The following is an 18322-nucleotide window of genomic DNA, read 5'->3' as shown; positions in this document are numbered from 1 at the left end:
TCAGTCGTTTAGACCACAGCGCCACCCATGTCCTTTGCAAGAAACTTACGCAGGGCTAGAGTCTATTGAGCAATCATTCTGATTTGTTTGCCCATTCACAGGAGCCCTCCCATGAGTGGGACTCTCCTTCCATTCATGGAACACAAACCTTTGATTGGTCCCTAGTGAACAACCTTGGTGAACCCAATCACTTCCTGCTTGACTTGGCTATTTGGTTTGGATTTTGCCAGCACTGTGCTGTAGTTTGAGGCCCCCAGCAGGCCAAACATCGTTACTACTACAACAAAATCACTCTCTCTTGCTTAATGAAAACTTGGATTTTATACAAAAGCTCCAGAGAAACACTGCATCTCCACCTCTTAGACACCAGGGTGCCGTTCCTAGACTACAACTCCCATCTTCCTTGACCACTAGCCATGCTGGTTGGGGCTGATGGAAATTGAGCTCCCAAAATCTGGAGGGCATCTGACCTGCATGGTTTCTCTTTTCCCCTCCCCTAAAAAGGTAGACTGAATCAGCTATAGAGGGGAGGATCAAAGGAGGTATGGAGAAGGGCTTTTACCCTTTTCTTCCACTATTGCAGCATTGCGCTGTTATTTGCTTTGGGGTGAAAGGGGAATTCCCCATTTGCATGACAGGGAGATTTCCCCCAAAGCAAATATTGTGGTAACAGAGGGGAAATGGTTAAATTCCTTCCCTATGCATTTTTAAAACCTGCACAATAAATGTTGAGTCACATTTGATGCCACCTGCAGTTTGGCTTTTAGTGTGATCAATATCTGGGTGGAAGACTGCACGAGAGCTCCAGATTATCCCCTCTGATCTCTCCAAGGAACGGTGGAATACACGTGTAATAAATAAATTTAACTTTATGTCAAGAGACATGGGTGGGTGGGAAATGATAAGCCACATAAAAACAACTTGTTAGGGGTTTATTTCTCTATATACATTGTTTCCGCCTCGGCAACACAATGCTTACAATATGTAAAATTTCTACGTACATATGAAGATTATAAAAATTTAAAAACACTGCACAACAGAGGCAAACTAATACCTCTCAGCTCTGCAGTGGAAGAAGTAAAATTCAATGGAAGTAAAATTCAATGGAAGTAAAATTCAATGGAAGTAAAATTCAATGGAAGTATAACTCAAAAAGTTTCCGAATACATTAAAAACATGGTGTGCAGAATAAAATGCAAAATCCATAAAAACAATGGAGCAGTTCCATCTTCCATGGTAGAATCAACAAAGCAAATTAGTGATTTCATAGGGCAGATTAAAAAAGGATGAAGGGGTATTCTGTTTCCCCCTGTCCCTGCTTCCTAAATGACATTTCTTGGCTAGTCCTCTATATCGATGTTCCTTATTTGAACTGGTTATCAATAAGAGTTCCTTTCATTTTGGCCTTCTTCGCTTCCAGCTCAGCCTGATTAAAACAAAATTTAAAAAAATTAAAGGGTAAAATTTTATTAAATATTCTTGGAATATCCCTAAATCCAGTTGTTAATTACTATGTTGGTGCTTCAGAAACACAGACAAAAGACTAGAGGAATGTTACCTCCCGCTTTGCTAGTTTTCAAATTGTATTCCAGGGAATAGCAAGTTCCTCAGCAGCTTAACCAAGTATCCTTAGATCAATAATATATTGAGTTCCTGAATATTCACTTCACTGGCCACTAACCACATTTCTTCATGATCTGACATACCGCCATGCCTGGATATACCACGAGCAATTCCAGATATTTCATGCCTCTCTATCTAGGTCTCAGAACTCCCTCCAGACACGCCCATGCCCCCACTCACTGGCCCTTGAGATGAAACAGATTTCCCTAAACCTGCTGTAATGGTCTGAATATTACCCAGCCCAGACGGCTAGCTGCAGGATAGCACTATTCCAGACCTTTCTTGATAAAACAGTTCAGTGCCTTTCTAGAACAAATGCTTCGCAACATACTGGTGGCACAAAAATATCTGTAGAGTTCATCGTGCCTGTCTGCACTTGTAAGATGTGCTGTTAAAAGAGGGAAAATGTGTTTATTTGGATGACCATATCTCAGCTTAATAAGCTTTGAGGGAGCACACACAGCCCCATCACCTCTCCCTATGCAGAAGGAGAGAATATACCAGGAAATATTCAATTAACCGTAGTTTCCCTTTTTTTTCTGCCTAGACTAGGAAAATGTCTTTAACAGCACTGGAAAACTAATGCGGAATTCTGTGCTGCAGCTGACCCCTGCTGGAAGCCAGTACCTATTAGCTGATTAGTGATGATTTCAAGCCCTGCTTAGATCAACAGGGAACTTCCTTTGTAGGAAGTGACTTTAACTCAAGCCACACTAGAAAAGAACACTGGGTCACCTGATGCCATTGTGACATGGAGGTGGTTACCCCAGGATCCAGTCTGCTGGTGGGAAATGTTTCCCCACCCCTGACTCTGGACTGGGAGGGATTCTAACAGTTTTCTCACTTGTGCAGTCAGAAGGCTTGTCCCTGTCTTAGCTAACTAAGGGATTATCCCCTCTTACCTTTTGCCCTGCACTTTCCAGGCACATGTCCACGCTTTAACGCTCCGTGTCTGAGCATCTTATTTTTCCCTTTGCCCCATGTTTCCCCCAGAAAAAAACTGCTCTTTAAAGCTGAATCAGAGCAAATGTCAATTTGGGTTTTCCACGGATTGACATTTGCTCCAATTGAGCTTTAAAGAGCAGTTTTTCACATGGGAAGTTCTGGAGCAAAAAACCCCCCCAAAAAACAGGGTGTGTGTTTGCTTGCATGTGGCGCTTTAAATTGTGGATCATTACTGAGAAAAGCAGAGAAAGGTAAGTGTGGATAAGCCCTAAGCTAAAATGTGATTGTCTGAAAGTAGCCAGTGAGCTGAATCTTACTAGCATATAAAGAAAATGATTGCATCTAGCCCATCCATGAAATGGGAAGGAAGGAGAGAGAGAGAGAGAGAGAGAGAGAGAGAGAGAGAGAGAGAGAGAGGAGACAACTCACCAGCTCCTGCAGCCTTCTCTTGCTCATGCCCTTCCGCTCCAGCTGCTTCTCAATCACCTTGGCATTCTGTGCATACGAATCGGCAATTTCTCGCTGGAAAAACACACGAGAGTTAGGAAAGTTAACACAAAGTCCAACACTTAGTAGTACTCTGCAGCAGAAAAAGGCATTAAAAAGACATTGCAGGTTAAGGAAGTGGCATTACACTTTTCTCCCTACCCCACCATCTATTTTGGGAAGGTATTTAAACTCCTCAACTGCTAACTCAACAATCCCTTTCTGGTGCCTTGATTTCCATTGGAAGCCGATACATATACCCTCAGGGTCCTTTCCAACTCCCTCCCTACCCCATAATAAAAAATGTTTACTCGGCAGTATAACGTGGTACCGCTTTTGTTTGGCTGTACCATTTGAGGCTACAGAGAATGAGACCTGAATGCTCAGCCTATGAGAAACCACCCTCTGCAGAGAGCAGCCTAAGATAGTGGAAGAGTCTCCCTTGGGAGGTTGTGGACTCTCCTTCCTTGGAGGTTTTTAAGCAGGGCTTGGATGGCCATCTGTCATGGATGCTTTAGCTGAGATTCCTGCACTGCAGGGGGTTGGACTGGATGACCCCTGGGTCACTTCCAACTCTATGATTCAGTGATATCTATTTCTATTTTTTGCTCACTGATCTATGTTAAGAATAGTTCCATGGGCTTGTGGCTCTTCAAGAGATGCTTCCTTACCCCTCCTCACCAGCTGCAAAGTGGCTTTCATGTGCATATAGTATGACACCAGCCTTATATTAAACAGCTCGCCTCCTTGCCATAAGTGACCAAGAATTCTATGCATGAGAACGAGTGGGCTTCATGATGGAGGGATTGCTCGCCTTGTTACTCTTCTGGCAGCCCACTCAGTAGAAGGCAGTTTCTTTCACAAAAGATTACCATTAATTTATAGTGCTTATGTCACTCTTTCTATCCAAGATGCTCTCGGGGCAGATTGCATAAAGTTATGACAGCAAACAGCTCAGTGGCATCAGGAAGAGAAATATCATGATGCACTTGGTATTTCCGGACCTCATCCTTGGCCTTCCCCTGCTGTTTCCTTTTGGTCTCCGCCTACTAAGTGTTGGAAGCGCAAAACAGGGTTCATTCAGTTTGCAACAAGGGTTAATTCTGTTATTGTTAAAGCAACCAGCCAAGGGGAGGACGGGTAAAGCCATTGCTTAGCAACCAGACAGAGTGGCATGATCTTCACAGAGGTAGAAAGGGGCCTGATTGGCTGTGTAGTTCTGAGGGAGCCTTTCCTTTGCATGTTTAGTTGAATGTCTCCCAGCTAGGTACAAGGCGTCAGCGAAGGAAAGACAAAACCTCCCTATTCCTTTCTCCTTGGAGTATGCACTGTTTTTGCTCAGTTTCCTCAGTAACGTGTTTATCAAGACTTTTTTCTCTGGAGGCGATCTGGGTTATTGAAGTCACTTTGCTAATGCCAGGCAACAGCTTCCCACTGCTGTCCTCTGAGGCAAAGGAGTGGGGCTAGTACCTGGAATTCAGCCCACTTTGCTGGCAGTTGCACCTGCAACAGCTTCCCTTTCTCTGCAGCCAGCATGGAAACATAGGCTAGTAGTCTTGCAGGACACCAGTTACTGTTGCAGGCTTATTTGCAAGGGTGTATGACATGCACGTTATGTATTCATGGTGCCTCTTTTCTCTACCCCTCAGAGGCAGCTGAGACTGAGAGGCATCCATGCCGACATGTTAAGCTTTGTGGCAGAGTGGTAGGTTTCAAATGCAGTTCTCCCTGGCCAAAATCTTTGCAGAGGCGCTCCCTGTTGCTAGCTGCCAGTGCTGGTGGGTGTACCAGAGACAGAAACGGCCAGTAAAAGGAGGCCAGCCTTGAATAAAGCCATCACCATGTGTGCAGGTGCAGCAACCAATTGGCGTGAACTTCTGGGAGGTAGTCAGCAACAAGCACGGCATTGGCCCCACAGACAGCTACCACAGAGAAAGAAACCTGCAGCTGGAGAGGATCAGTGAATACTACAATGGGGGGCGCTGTGGTCTAAACCACTTGGGCTTGCCGATCAGAAGGTTGGTGGTTCGGTTCCCTGCAACGGGATGAGCTCCTGTTGCTCTGCCCCAGCTCCTGCCAACCTAGCACTACGAAAGCACGATAGTGCAAGTAGATAAATAGGTACCGCTCCGGCGGGAAGGTAAACGGCGTTTCCATGCGCTCTGGCTTCCATCATGGTGTACCGTTACACCAGAAGCGGTTTAGTCCTGCTGGCCACATGACCCAGAAAGCTGTCTGCGGACAAACGCCGGCTCCCTTGGCCTGAAAGCGAGATGAGCGCCACAACTCCATAGTTGCCTTTGACTGGACTAAACTGCCCAGGGGTCCTTTACCTTTACTACAATGAAGCATCTGGTAACAAGTACATCTCCCATGCAATCCTTGTTGACTTGAAACCTGGCGCAACGGACTCAAGTCAGGTCTGGACTTTTTGGCCAGATCTTCAGACCTGACATGTATGCACACAGACCTGTGTCTTTGGCCACAGTGGTGCTGTAAACAACTATGCCGAGGGCCACTGCACAGAGGGAGCCAAGCTAGTGGACTCTGTGTTTGATTTGGTAAGGAAGGAGTCCAAAAGCTGTGACTGTCTGGGCGGTGGCACTGACTCTGGGATGGGGATGAGCAACATCAGCAATATCAGTGTAGCATGAGTGTAGTGCGAGTGTTTTGGGGGACAGTCTGTTCCACTCTAGTGATGCATGCATTTTCTGTTCTCCTTGGCTCTTTCCCTGTTGACTTTGCAACCAGATTTACTCATTGTGTCCTTGTAGTTGCAAATGACATATGAAGAAGACCCTGTCTAAACATCTGATTCAAGCATAAAACACTTTTTTGTGTTTCACAAATAAAAATAATCCTACATTCTAACCAGTTAACCATACTGGAGCTCTTCCCAAAAGGGAAAAAGTCAGTTTACAGGGCCAGCAACCGCAGAGGCCAGCTCACGCACCGATCTGAACTAGCTGGCCAAATAAGATGGCTACAGAAAGGTAGCCTAAATTTTGCCTACTACCACAGGGAAGGAGAGATAAAACTCACCGCTTCAATCTCCTCCTCCTCTTCATCAATGGTGGAGACTGTGACCGAACTGAATTTGCCCATGTCTTTCGTCCGTTTGGTCATCATCACCTTGAAAACAAAGGCATGTAGATTTTTAATTAAGTGTGCATCAGCTTGGGGCTTAGAACAGTGGCAAGGAACCTGGAGCCTTCCCTATATTGCTGGACTCCAAGCTCCTATCTGCCCTAGCCAGCATGACTAGCACTCGGGGATTATGGTATTTGTAGTCCAGCAGCATTTGAAGGGCCACATATTCCTCATCCTCATCCATTGCTTAGAATATGTAGAAGCAACTATCCTCTAAGAGGCTGTTCTGGTGCTGTGAATTAGAGGCAGTAGCAGTAACAGGAAGAGAAATTAATTCCCTTTTGGTGGAACTAGAGAAGGACAAAGGGCCGCCTAGCACGGGTCATCTCTGTGTTGGGATTTCAGCCCCCACCAGTTGCCATGCTGGCAGGAAACAGCAGGTGCTGTTTACATCATGTGAAGTCTCACAGCGTGAGAACAGAAGCTGACTGTCCTCCAGGTGCTTCTGTCTGGACCTTGGAATTCTCCCCAGATTACACAGCCCTCACCAGCCCTCCTTGAGCATTTTTGCTTCGCTAGAAAGTATATTTGAACTCTGATCATACTTCTTGATTGCCTGGATAGAGAAAAGAGGGGGATTTGCAAGTGTGCATAGAAATGAGCCTACTGTTCACATTTGTTGCCTCTGGTCCTGCCCTCTGGTCCTGCCCACCACTAGTATGCTGTCCCCAGAAGGTTGCCAACCCTAAGCTTGAAGGCCACAGCCATCTCCTACTGTTCAAGCTGAGCAACAGCCAGGCACTCAGAGCCACAGTCTCAGTTTTGAGCTCCCAGCATGGAAGCAGCCATGATTCCACAGACTCCTCGTCCCTACCTTCTTGGGTGGCTCTTGCTTCTGGGTGTAGATGTTCGTTTTTCCAAAGCCCTGTCCAAATTTGACCACAGCACCATCAACAATGAATGTTACTGGGGCGTTCTTCTGCTGGTGCTGGTAGAAGAGAAGAAGTCCACACCTAACAAGTAGGGGGGTGGGGAGAAAAAGAAAATAAAAAGAATGAATGATCTGCTAATTCACTGGACATTAAATAGAATCACATTGGCTGGTCAGGTATTGCTCTAGTTGTGACAAAGTTATAAAAGCTTGAATCTCTCTCTCCCTTTGTGTGTGTGAGAGAGTGAGAGTGTGAGAGAGAGTGTACCTTTATGTGTGTGTGTACAAATAATATTTTAATTACTTATTTAGGAGTTTCATATAATGCTTAATCAAAGAACTTTCCAAGCAGTTTACAAATAAAATTGTAAATAAGACACTGCTAAAATTCCCAAAATACCTATGACGTCATACTCACTTTCCACACTTTTTTCTGTACTGCCGTTCAATGCCTTCCGGCCTGGGGGAGGAAGAGAGATAGTGTTGACTGTATGAACAGAAGACCCTAACCACACATACTCTGCGCTGAAGAACTGAACACAAAACCCTAACAATAGCAAGAAAGAAGATCACTGGCTTGGGGTGAAAAACATTCCTCCCTCCTGCTATATATTAACAGCGAACTGATTTCTCCAGTGTCAATCTTTCTGTAATTATAATGGCCCCGTCTACACAAAGTAAGGAGGTATCAGCAGCCAAGGGAGAACCCCAAGGTTTGTACAAGTAAGAAAACAAACCTTTAGCAAGGACACCCAACTTCTGAGTAAACCATTTTCAGTTCTGTTCTGTCCATATGCAGGCTAGTAGAATAAAAAATGGCAGCCCAGGAACCACAAGGGTGATTAAGCGTTATGCTTGCACAGCGACTTTGTGGAAGAGGCTGGATTTTCCTACCTGCGGAGATAAACGTTTTCCTCCTCTTCGGTGTTGCAGAATTTGTGGGCGTGTTTGGCCGCATCAATCACCCGGGCCCTGTCTCGAGGTCTCATGGGCAGCTTCTCCAGCTGACAATCTGCAGAAACACAGAGACTAGGGGTAGTTTTTCACCACATAAGGACAAAATTCTGTCCTGTTAAAGGCCCCTGGGGTCATCTGTTTTTAGTAAACTAACTGGGAAGAAAATACAAATTTCCATATATTTAAAATGTACTTTCACCCTCACAGCATGTTATAAAGTAGGTCTTTATTATTCCTTTCCCCGCAATTTTATTATTATTATTTTTAAAAACACACAAATGTTTACCCAACAGTGAAGGCAGAACATTGTTGCAGATGCTGTGGGTTGTTAGAAGGCTCTCCCAGAGCTACAATTCCCAAGTTCCCTGGGAAGAGGGATTCATTATTAAACCATTCTGGGAACTGTAGTACTGTAAATAGGGGAATAGGTGTCTCCTAACAACTCAGTACCTTTGGGAAACTACAGTTTCCAGGATTCCTTGGGGAAATACGACTGTTTAAAATGGCAATATACTGCTTTAAATATATAGCTCCTAGGCGACCTAAGTCCCACTGGACTCAATGAACAATAAAAGAGAAGTGTATAAAATTGCTCGTGGTGTAGAAAATACAGATAGAAAGGTTCCCCCTCTCATAGAACAAATAGGCCTGTTCACACCAAATGTGTGCAATGTTATCTCTGCAAATGTACAAGTGTTTGTATGAAAGAGTACATGTTTTTATTAGTTCAGCTGCTGAACTTTACATGTGAATAACTATAAGTAAACAGACTGTCTATTTGTAAACACAGGGACAGAGATTGAACACACAGAACCGCTGAGTTGGAAGAGAGCCCAAGGGTCATCTAGTCCAACCCTCTGCAATTAGGAAATCTCAACTAAAGCATCCATGACAGACGACCACTCAGCCCCTGGGACAGCTCAGTTGGTGGAGCATGAGACTCTTAACATCAGGGTTGTGGCTTCAAGCCCCATGTTGGGCGAAAGATTCCAGCATTGCAGGGGATTAGACTAGATTACCCTCAGGGGTCCAAGACTCTGTGATTTATTGGGGCACGAAAGCAGAAAACAGGGTCTGCCTCCTGGTGTGTGTGGGAGGGGTATATTTACCAAACCATTCCTGGGTCCATATTTTGCTTTTTTATGTCGTGAACCGCCCTGTGATCTTTGGATGAAGGGCGATGTGTACGAGCTAAATATATGATTATAGCACTAAGAGGGGAACAGGCCTCGCGAGATGTCTCAGCGGCGCCCAAATCAATCCGATTATTGAGGTTTTGCTCCCCGCACCCCCACCCGATGGCAGCGCCTTGAACAAACTGCAGATCCCGGAGCCCCTTGGTGGGGGTGGAGAAGACACAGCAGCATCGCTGAAATTTAAGCCTGCCTGTCTTTGCCTAGCCTACCTCGCAGGGTCGTCGCGGGAAAGAACCGCGCCGGCTAAACCCAGAGCCCCGGGTAGGTGGGAGGCGTGGGATTGAAATGGAGGAAGCGGAGAAGGGAAGCGCTGCCTGCGGGATCGGGGCCGCCCCTGCCCCGGTTCTCTATGCTCACCCAGGACCAGCACCATCTGCCCACACAGGCAGTAATAAACGTGCAGGGGCTTCTCGCCGTCGTCGTACTCCTCCCGGTCGCGGGTGTCGGAGCAAACCACGGAGCGGGACACCACCTTGGGCATGGCAGCGCAGGAGGAGGAGGAGGAGTAGGGGATCGGGCCCCTCCTAGCCTCCTATGCCAGCTGCGCTTGCTCGCGAGGAAGTGCGTTTAGGGTTTTACGACTTTTCTACAAAGGCCCATAGGGCTACCTTCGCTCTGAACGAAGCCTCTACCTACACTTCCGGTTCCCAATCGACGATACACGAGGCTTGAATAAAATATATTGGGGGTGGGGCGGGCTAGCGAGATAAGCCTCTTCCCACATGCTCGAACTCATTGCACACCATTTGAATAGCGAGGCCCATTAACTTGGGGGTGGGGGGTGGCCCCTCAAATATGTTGGGGGCGGGGGGGAAATGAAGAGACCTCATCCCCTAGGAGTTGGCTCCTATACCGATGCAAAAGGCATGGGGGAGGAAACATTCTCTAGGAGAAGGGAGGTGCAGGGAACTCCCCACCCCTCTTCGTATTGTCTTTCTGCCCCGCATTCTTTGGGCTTCGCATATGAACCGGAAGCGAGGGTTTTGTGCAATGCTTATAGGGATTCCCCACCCCCCTTCTTTTAAACCTCTATAGCTTAGTGGCGTCACTGCGTTCTCTCTCCGCCAGGGGATTCTCTGCCTTCAAACCAATGTGAAGGTCCTCAAGCCAATCCCTCGTTCTGATTGGTTCTCCTCCCGGCCAATCCCGAAACGGCCCGAGCGCCTTGTGCAGCTTTCAAGGGATGCTCCTATACCTTGAAACTTTTTCCTGCTAAGTCATATCGGATGCAGGATGTTCCCGCGACTTCGTTACCAGCCATGGTTGAGGCAGCATCCGCAGAGTTGTGAGTAGTCGGCACCTAAGGGCGTTTGGGAAACATTCTTCTAAGCATTTTCTTAAGTTGGTTATACACCATTCTCCCAAAATTCTTTTATTGTTCTACAAGACTTCCATGAATGATAAAATGTGCCTGTTTTTTCTTTGCACTTCCAGCATAGGTCATCTTTAGACCGGTCCTGGGTGATATATTGATATATTGTCCAGGGACATTTCTCTTTTAGTGCATAACTAGCTGTGATTTTTAAGTTTATTTTCCACAATTGTTCCCACAGGTTCAAATCAACATTATGACCCACATCTTGTGCCCATTTAATCATAGATTTCACAAATTCTTCTTTCGTTTCCCAATTGAGTAATATTCTGTACATTTTAGATTAATTTTTAACTCTAGATCTTAATATTTCTTCTTTGAATCCCAATTTCTTGTCTAATTTAATTTTGAATTGATTTGGTTATAATATAGCCAGTCCAACACATATTCTTTAATCCCTTCAATTTATTTCATTTTTTTTGTTCTTTTGAAAAGGCTAACAATTCATTATAGGCACCCAAATTATCCCTCATATTAATTTTTTTCCTTGTGTCAGCTTCTGTTGGGGATAACCATGTCGGTGTTTTGTTTTCTAATAAATTTTTGTATTTTTCCCATACCCTAATTAAGTTTTTTTTATAATAACATGGTTTCAAAAGCTTTTATGTATTCCAGCTTTGCCATACCAAATACAAATGTGCCAACAGTATTTGATGACATGCCCCTCCAAGTCTAGCAACTGTGTATTTTCTAGCAGCAGTACCCAATATTGTATCCAGCACAGGCAAGCAGTTTCAAAAGACAATTCTAAGTCTGGGAGTATGAAACCTCCTCTATCTTTTATGTCAGTAAGAATCCTAGGCTTTATCCTAGGCTTCTTCACCACCAAATAAACAGACAGATCTTTTTGCCACTCTTTCAGACATTGTTTGGAAAAGAAATAGCATTTTTGGGAGAGTATTCGTTTTTATTGCCAAGATTCTTCCCAATAATGATAATTGCATTCTGCCCAATATATCTAAATCTTTTTAAACTTCTTTCCACGTCCTTGCATAGTATCTTTGTAGATGTTATTTTTATTTACCAATAGCCACACTCCTAAGTACCGGTACTTAACTTTTTCTCTATCTTCCATCTGGTAATTTCCCCTGATTTGTTTTTGGGTTGGTTATCCATGTTCTTAACTAACATTTTGGTTTTATCTTTATTTATTTTGAAGCCCACCAATTTTCCAAATTCAATTATCTCCTTTAACAGCTATAGTACACTTTCTAAGGGTTGTTCCAGAGTTAAGACAATATCATCCATGAAAGCATTTATTTTGTAGTTTTGTTTGCCCACTCTTATTCCTCTAATTTTATCATTATTCCTTATATTTTGCAATAAAGCTTCTAGGGTGAGAATAATAGCGGAGAGAGTGGGCACCTTTGTCTTGTTCCTTTCATGATACTGCATTTTTCTGAGATTATGTTGTTTACTATAATATTTGCCCATTGTTCCTTATGTAAAGCGTTGATACGTCTTAAGAAGGCATCACCTGGTTCCATTTTTTCAAACACTTCTTTCATAAATAACTGGGAGATGATGTCATGCTTTTTCTGCACTGAGAAAAATCAGGGCAGCTGGTTTTTCACTGTGTACCTTCAGATATTCTATTATGTGGTTAACCTTCCTTACGTTATTTTTCAGTTGCCTATTGGGGAGAAATAGCACTTGATCCATATGGATCAACTCATTCAACTCTTTTTAAAGCAATCCCACCCCGCAAATAGCTTTGGAGCCTTCTTGCCTCTAGCCTAGCCCTCACCCCTTTTCCTGTTCCCGCTGGAGTCTTCTTTTGCTTGCCACGCCTGCAGGCTCTCTTCCAGCCAACGGTGTCAATGACAGATCTTAAAAACTTGGGGTCGGTGAGATTCGGCAATCGCAGCACCTTTCACCTGCTGGACCTCCTGAGCGGAGCGGGTTGTGTCTTGCTCCTCGTGAAGTAGGGTGAAATGTGAGGAGTGTTGCAAGCCAGTGCAGAGGCAGAAGGTCTGGTCGAGATGGTAGAGCACGGCTTCTCTGTCAGGGGCTTCTTCCTAACCCAGTGGAACACCAGTATCATACGCCTCTTAGATGGGTTGGACATGCTGAAGAAGGTGCTGGAGGCCCAAAGACCAGGGTGACTTCAAAGCGGAGGACGCAGCAGGCAGTTCCCTATCAATGGTGCCAAATCCAAGCAAATGTTAGCTCCAGTCCTGTTAAATCGATCCAGCAATTATGAACGTTAAATAAGGGATTAATTCCTCAGGCAGTAGGAAAATACTTTCTGTGGCTTTTTAATAGATGGGAGCCCCCAACTACTGCCACTGTTGACAGCCTGTTGCCCCTTCACTCTGCTTGAATGGGTTATGTCACAATGGTTCCTTCATCAGGTGTTTGTGAGCATGAAAATGCTTTTGGGACTTTCAGCAATGAAGGCTCAGGCATAACATACTGTTTGAAAGTCTGAACATTTCCTCTTTTTTTATTTAACAAAATTTATATACCCCTTTTTATAATTTATATACAAATTATTAGGAGAGTAAGTTAAAAATATACTGTAGTTTATTCACTTATAGGCTAGTTTACATACTTTATTCCTTCTTATACTTCTATCCCACCTTTCCTCCACAGAGCATACACACTTCAGCCTCCACCTTCTCCATTTTATCCTGACAGCAATATTGTGAGCTAGGGCCATAGCTCAGTGGTAGAACAACTGCTTAGCATGTAGAAGGCATCAGGTTCAGTCCCCAGCATCTCCTGGTGGGACTGGGAGCGCTCCCTCTGCGCTTCGGAGGCTTCGCGTTGCTATCGCTGAAGCCAAGGAGCCTGCATTCGCTCCATAGGACGCACACACATTTCCCTTTAATTTTGGAGGGGGGAAAGTGCGTCCTATAAAGCGAAAAATACGGTAACTGTACAGAATAGGCCCCTGAATGTAGAAGCAAATCCAAAGGGGCGTGTTGAAATAGTAACTGGGATCTGTAAGTCCTTGGCGAGACCTTGAAGTGCTTGCCAGTCACCTAATAAAAGAGTTCACTGCTTCCAGGCCCTTCTTCCCAGGGCTCACCTGGCATTGTCCAAACAATAAAGTCTCTACCCAGAACTTCAGTCCTGCAGCAGGAATCCCTGAAGTTCTCTGTTCCAGTCCCTGGTTCCCCTTTTCCAGCTTTCCACCAGCTTGTTTCTCCTCCGCCTGTTCTTCCTGCAAACCACATCAGTTAACAAACATGGCTACATATGCTATAATGTTATTGTGCTAGTTAAATACATTGTTTAAATTGTTATTAAGGAAATGATTATTTTTCTCCTTCCAATAAAGTACAGGAGAAAAGTTGTCCAAATATAAACAGTTAACTTATTAAACCTCACAATAATTTCATAATTATCTGTCTATGTGCTTTGCTTTTATATAGTTTATGGGAAATGTTACTGAATATTGCCGTTGCATTTTTATTGTGCATTGTTCCATTATTGTTTTCTATTGTTAGACAGTGGGTTTTATTTCAGTTGGGCGGGTGGGGCAGCCAACATGATACCCTGCAGATGATTGTTGGAATAAAGCTCCCATTAGTCCCAGCAGCATGACCAGTGGGCATGCATGATGGGAGTTATAGTGGAACATCATCCAGAGGGCACGAGTGAGAACACAGAATGAGCTGAACCATTGCAACACCTGGGTATAGGAACCCGTGGCACGATGTTATCTCAGATAGCCTCTTGCCATTGTTACAGCTTCTCTCAATTCCGGAAGGAATATTGGAAGTCAGCCCATATAAACTGGGCAGAAAGCCTTACCACTGTTTCTTTCAGTGTTATGTACACCAGCATTCATCTCAGAGTGGTCTAAAGGCATGTGATGCTGCCACGTTGTTGTTGTTTTAATTGGGTTTTATTTTTTTATGCTGCAACATTGTTAAAGCTACGTAAGGGTCAGACTCATCATGACTTCAATAGTAGATTGCCTGGGAATTCTCTATAAATGGTTGAGCTTCCTGAAGGAAGAGTGCAGAACACAGCATGTTAAATAAAAGAAGTCACAAGCAACAAACTCTTCTTTTCCCCCCATGTTGTTCATTTCCCCCTCCCAGAGTAAATCCCTTCTGGTTGGCCAAAGTAGGGGCCAAAGGACTAGTTAAACTGTTAATATTAGCCTTACTCTGTCATTTCAGCTGGGGCTTAAATGCACATGCAAGGAAGTGAGAAGGATGCACAGGTGTGCCAGGTCTGAGTCATACACACATAAACATATCCCTGTCACCCTTAGTGTGTTCATCACCTGCGGTGGGGATGTCAAATTCAAATTCATTAATAAGGCAACAAAATACAGGTTGCAGTCAAACATATAAACAAAGATTATACATAAGAATGATACAAAATAATAAAAATGAAATCTATGCAATAATAAAAAGTACCTAAAACCCAGAACTGACCTCCTCTGAGGTACATGCCAAAGTTTCTCTCTGTCCCCACTGCTATTTGCAGTGTTTATAGAGGCACTTTCCTTAAAACTTTGTGGGAACACTTCAGTAAAAGAGATTAGGGTGAGAAGCATAGAACACAACATGAAAATGTTTGTGAATGACACTCTCTTGATGCTCCAGAACCCCCAGGTGGCCTTCCCCTATATATTAAGGTAAAAGTAAAGGTACCCCTGCCCGTACGGGCCAGTCTTGCCAGACTCTAGGGTTGTGTGCTCATCTCACTCTATAGGCCGGGAGCCAGCGCTGTCTGGAGACACTTCCAGGTCATGTGGCCAGCGTGAGAAGCTGCATCTGGCGAGCCAGCGCAACACACGGAACGCCGTTTACCTTCCCGCTAGTAAGCGGTCCCTATTTATCTACTTGCACCCGGAGGTGCTTTCGAACTGCTAGGTTGGCAGGCGCTGGGACCGAACGACGGGAGCGCACCCCGCCGCGGGGATTCGAACCGCCGACCATGCGATCGGCAAGTCCTAGGCGCTGAGGCTTTTACCCACAGCGCCACCCGCGTCCCTATATATTAGAGCAACTCAATAAATTCCACAAAGTGACATGCTTGCAAAGTAATTACAGTATTCAGAATCCACCATCCTTTTAGTCAGCCTGAACACAGGATCACAATTGGGTTCTCTCTAACTCAGGGTTTCCCTAACTTGAATCTTCAGCTGTTTTTTGGACTACAACTCCCATCATCTCTGACTTCTAGTCCGGCCACCCAGGGATGATGGGAGTTGTAGTCCAAAAACAGCTGAAGACCCAAGTTAGGGAAACCCTGCTCTAAACCTCCTGCCATAGTCCTAAGAATAGCTCTCACACCTGATATTAAACAGTTCCCTGAAGGAACTACAGGGAACTACCATTTTGCACGTGGCCAAGGCATGATAATGTTGGTAGTAAGCAAGTGAGAGCCCAAGAGACAAATGGCAGCACTAAAGCTCCATTCTTTATTACGCACACCTATTTTACAGCATGCGCCCCTTGATCACTTGTGCGGCTTACTTCCCAGCAGCACTGGACAGGATCAGGCCCTTAATGCTGTAATCTTAAACAAGGGCCCTGCCCAGAGGAGAAACTCCCAGTCCCTTGCACAGCAATGAGAGGAAGCAAAGCATAGCATTAAAGCATAGCATGGTGTTCAAACATATATCATTCTCTCATAACATTGGAAGTAATGGGCATGGTTAACTTGGGCCCGCTAGGTCTACCACACCCTGGGAACAGCTTTGACTGGCTGGCTAAACCAAGAGAGGTAGCCAATGGGTCTCAAACCTTTGTTGAGTTAGGGACTTCCTCTGCATGTTGAAAAGAACCCAAATGCTCACTGGCTGGTCTCCAGTCCTTAAGGGATTCCGTGAACCCACTAGGTGAAAGGATTCCCTGCAGTTGGAGGGTTTCAAGAAAACAGGCAGGACCAAGGCAAAACTTAAAGCAAAGTGGCTAAGAAGCCTGACCTTTATTTGTAAGCAAAACTGCTATAGCAGGGTCCACACTCCCCTTGCAAAGAGTCGAACCCCTCTCAGAAGGTGCTCCCAACTTTTATTAGTTTCCCCATTTCCAGTTCCCCCTCCCACCTTTCATCATCACTACATCATTTCTACATCATCAGAAGGGGAGGTACATGGGCAGAGCCTGGGTGTCAGGTAGCTATCCTTTGCGCCTTTTACCCATCACCCGACACCCGAGAAAAACAAGATAATAAAACTACACTTCCTGACCCAACTGGTCAAGTTGCTCGCTATCTCCGGAGTCAGAATCCATTCCTGGGCTGCAGCTCTTTGTGATCTTGATGGCTACCTGTCTGGCACTTGGGTTAGGTAAATGGCCGCCTAGAGTCTCTTTTTCCTTATGCCAAACAGGACTTATGGAGATGGAAAGAACAGATGTTTTTAATGGATTCCTGAGGTTCTGCACAGTGAAAGCTGTCAATGAGGAGGATGCATTCCATTTGGCTGCAATAACAGAGTTACATACTCTAGGTGGCACTGTTTGATAACATTCGTTTGCTGGAGCTCGACAAGTCATTAAATACAGACAATTCTAAACACTCAGTTCTTTCATTGGCTATATGTAATAGTGCCGGTCTCTAGGTGTTTTTTTTAGCTGTCTTTATGTACAGGGACTGTCCACTTTATTTGGAGACGTTAGGTAAGTACACACGATATAATCAAGAACAGAAAACTGTACTCCGTGTTTTTTTTGTTGTTCAGATCTGCCCCAGCCATGGGGGTCTTCTGGAGTTTGGGCATATGCCTAATTGCTGGCTAATCTGTCTGCTCTTTCCCCCCAAGAGGAATAGCTTTGCAAAAAGAATGTAACAGCTACTTGACTCAAGACATATATGGATTTCCGCTGGAATGTTTGTGGACCCTTGCAGTCTCATCTTCTGATGCACATTTCCTAGTAGTCTCAATGTCTGCATCTAATGAATAAACTGTGAATCTCTTGTCGGTTACCCTGCCTGGTGTCATTTCTTTCACTGAATGTGTGAAGTATGTCAGTGTAGTGTATCAGAAGGCTTGTGGAGTCGCCTTTCTGCAATTGTGGTGGTTTTTTCCTCAGGAAAAAGTACAGTTTATGACGCACAGGATTCCTTTATAGTAACATTTCATATAAACATATAAGGTTGCCCCCCCTTCACTGCATTTAGCGCAATGTGAAGCCAGGTTCCAGTAGATTGAAAGGACAAGACCAACAGTGTGGGTCCAGTGGTCAAGAAGGTGGTTTCTGCTTGTGCTGTAGAGGGAAGTGAGGGGCAGATGGGGCTCGTCAGCCTGGGAAGGGAGCCCATCTAGGAGAAGGAAAACTCCGATCCTAACCCTCCATTGCAGGAGATCTTCGGGAGATGAAAAGGCTCAGGAGTAAACCCTACACAAATCCAGAGTGGAGCCCCTAAGACGGTTGGGTGGTGCCTTGTATGCCGCCCTTTGGCACGCTGGTGCCAAACGTATTGCTTGGATTTCCTTTGGACCACATCAGCAAGGCCAGGGGGGCGGTCTTTGCGCTTGGGCAACTGAGGACCACCATACACACTGCCCAGTATTGCACCCCAGGGTGCCCTTTGGTGCTGCTAACACAGCAGTTTGACTTCATCCCAGTAAGGACACTCCGTTGTCTCTGGAGACAGACAGATGCCAACAACAACTGTTCCTGCACTGCAAGGGATTGGACTAGCCTTTGGGGATCCCTTCCAACTCCACAAATCTGTCCTGAACCTTCCAATATTCAGCTTCATTGGATGTCTACAAGTTCTAGTTGGCGTGGGGAGAAGCGGGTGGCA

General features: G+C 45.0%; 1 protein-coding gene and 1 long non-coding RNA gene across 2 annotated transcripts; one reads left to right on the top strand and one right to left on the bottom strand.

Annotated features, from left to right (window-relative positions):
• Window positions 1–917: 917 nt before the first annotated feature.
• Window positions 918–9850, bottom strand: STEEP1 (STING1 ER exit protein 1). Its single transcript, XM_053374650.1, has 7 exons — window positions 9586–9850; window positions 7970–8087; window positions 7494–7535; window positions 7019–7157; window positions 6097–6186; window positions 2998–3090; window positions 918–1426 (listed from the first exon to the last, which is right to left on the bottom strand). Exons 1-7 carry the CDS (start codon window positions 9707–9709, stop codon window positions 1364–1366), a joined length of 669 nt encoding a protein of 222 aa, XP_053230625.1. The 5' UTR covers window positions 9710–9850; the 3' UTR covers window positions 918–1363.
• Window positions 9851–10315: 465 nt separating this feature from the next.
• LOC128406865 (uncharacterized) lies at window positions 10316–17497 on the top strand. The gene is made up of 2 exons (XR_008328641.1): window positions 10316–10513; window positions 17336–17497. It is a non-coding gene; the product is annotated as an uncharacterized LOC128406865 (long non-coding RNA).
• The last annotated feature ends 825 nt before the right edge of the window (window positions 17498–18322 follow it).

This window comes from Podarcis raffonei, chromosome Z (assembly GCF_027172205.1).
Source record: "Podarcis raffonei isolate rPodRaf1 chromosome Z, rPodRaf1.pri, whole genome shotgun sequence".
In the NCBI taxonomy this organism is placed as follows: domain Eukaryota; kingdom Metazoa; phylum Chordata; class Lepidosauria; order Squamata; family Lacertidae; genus Podarcis; species Podarcis raffonei.
This window is presented reverse-complemented; position numbering and strand designations above follow the sequence as displayed.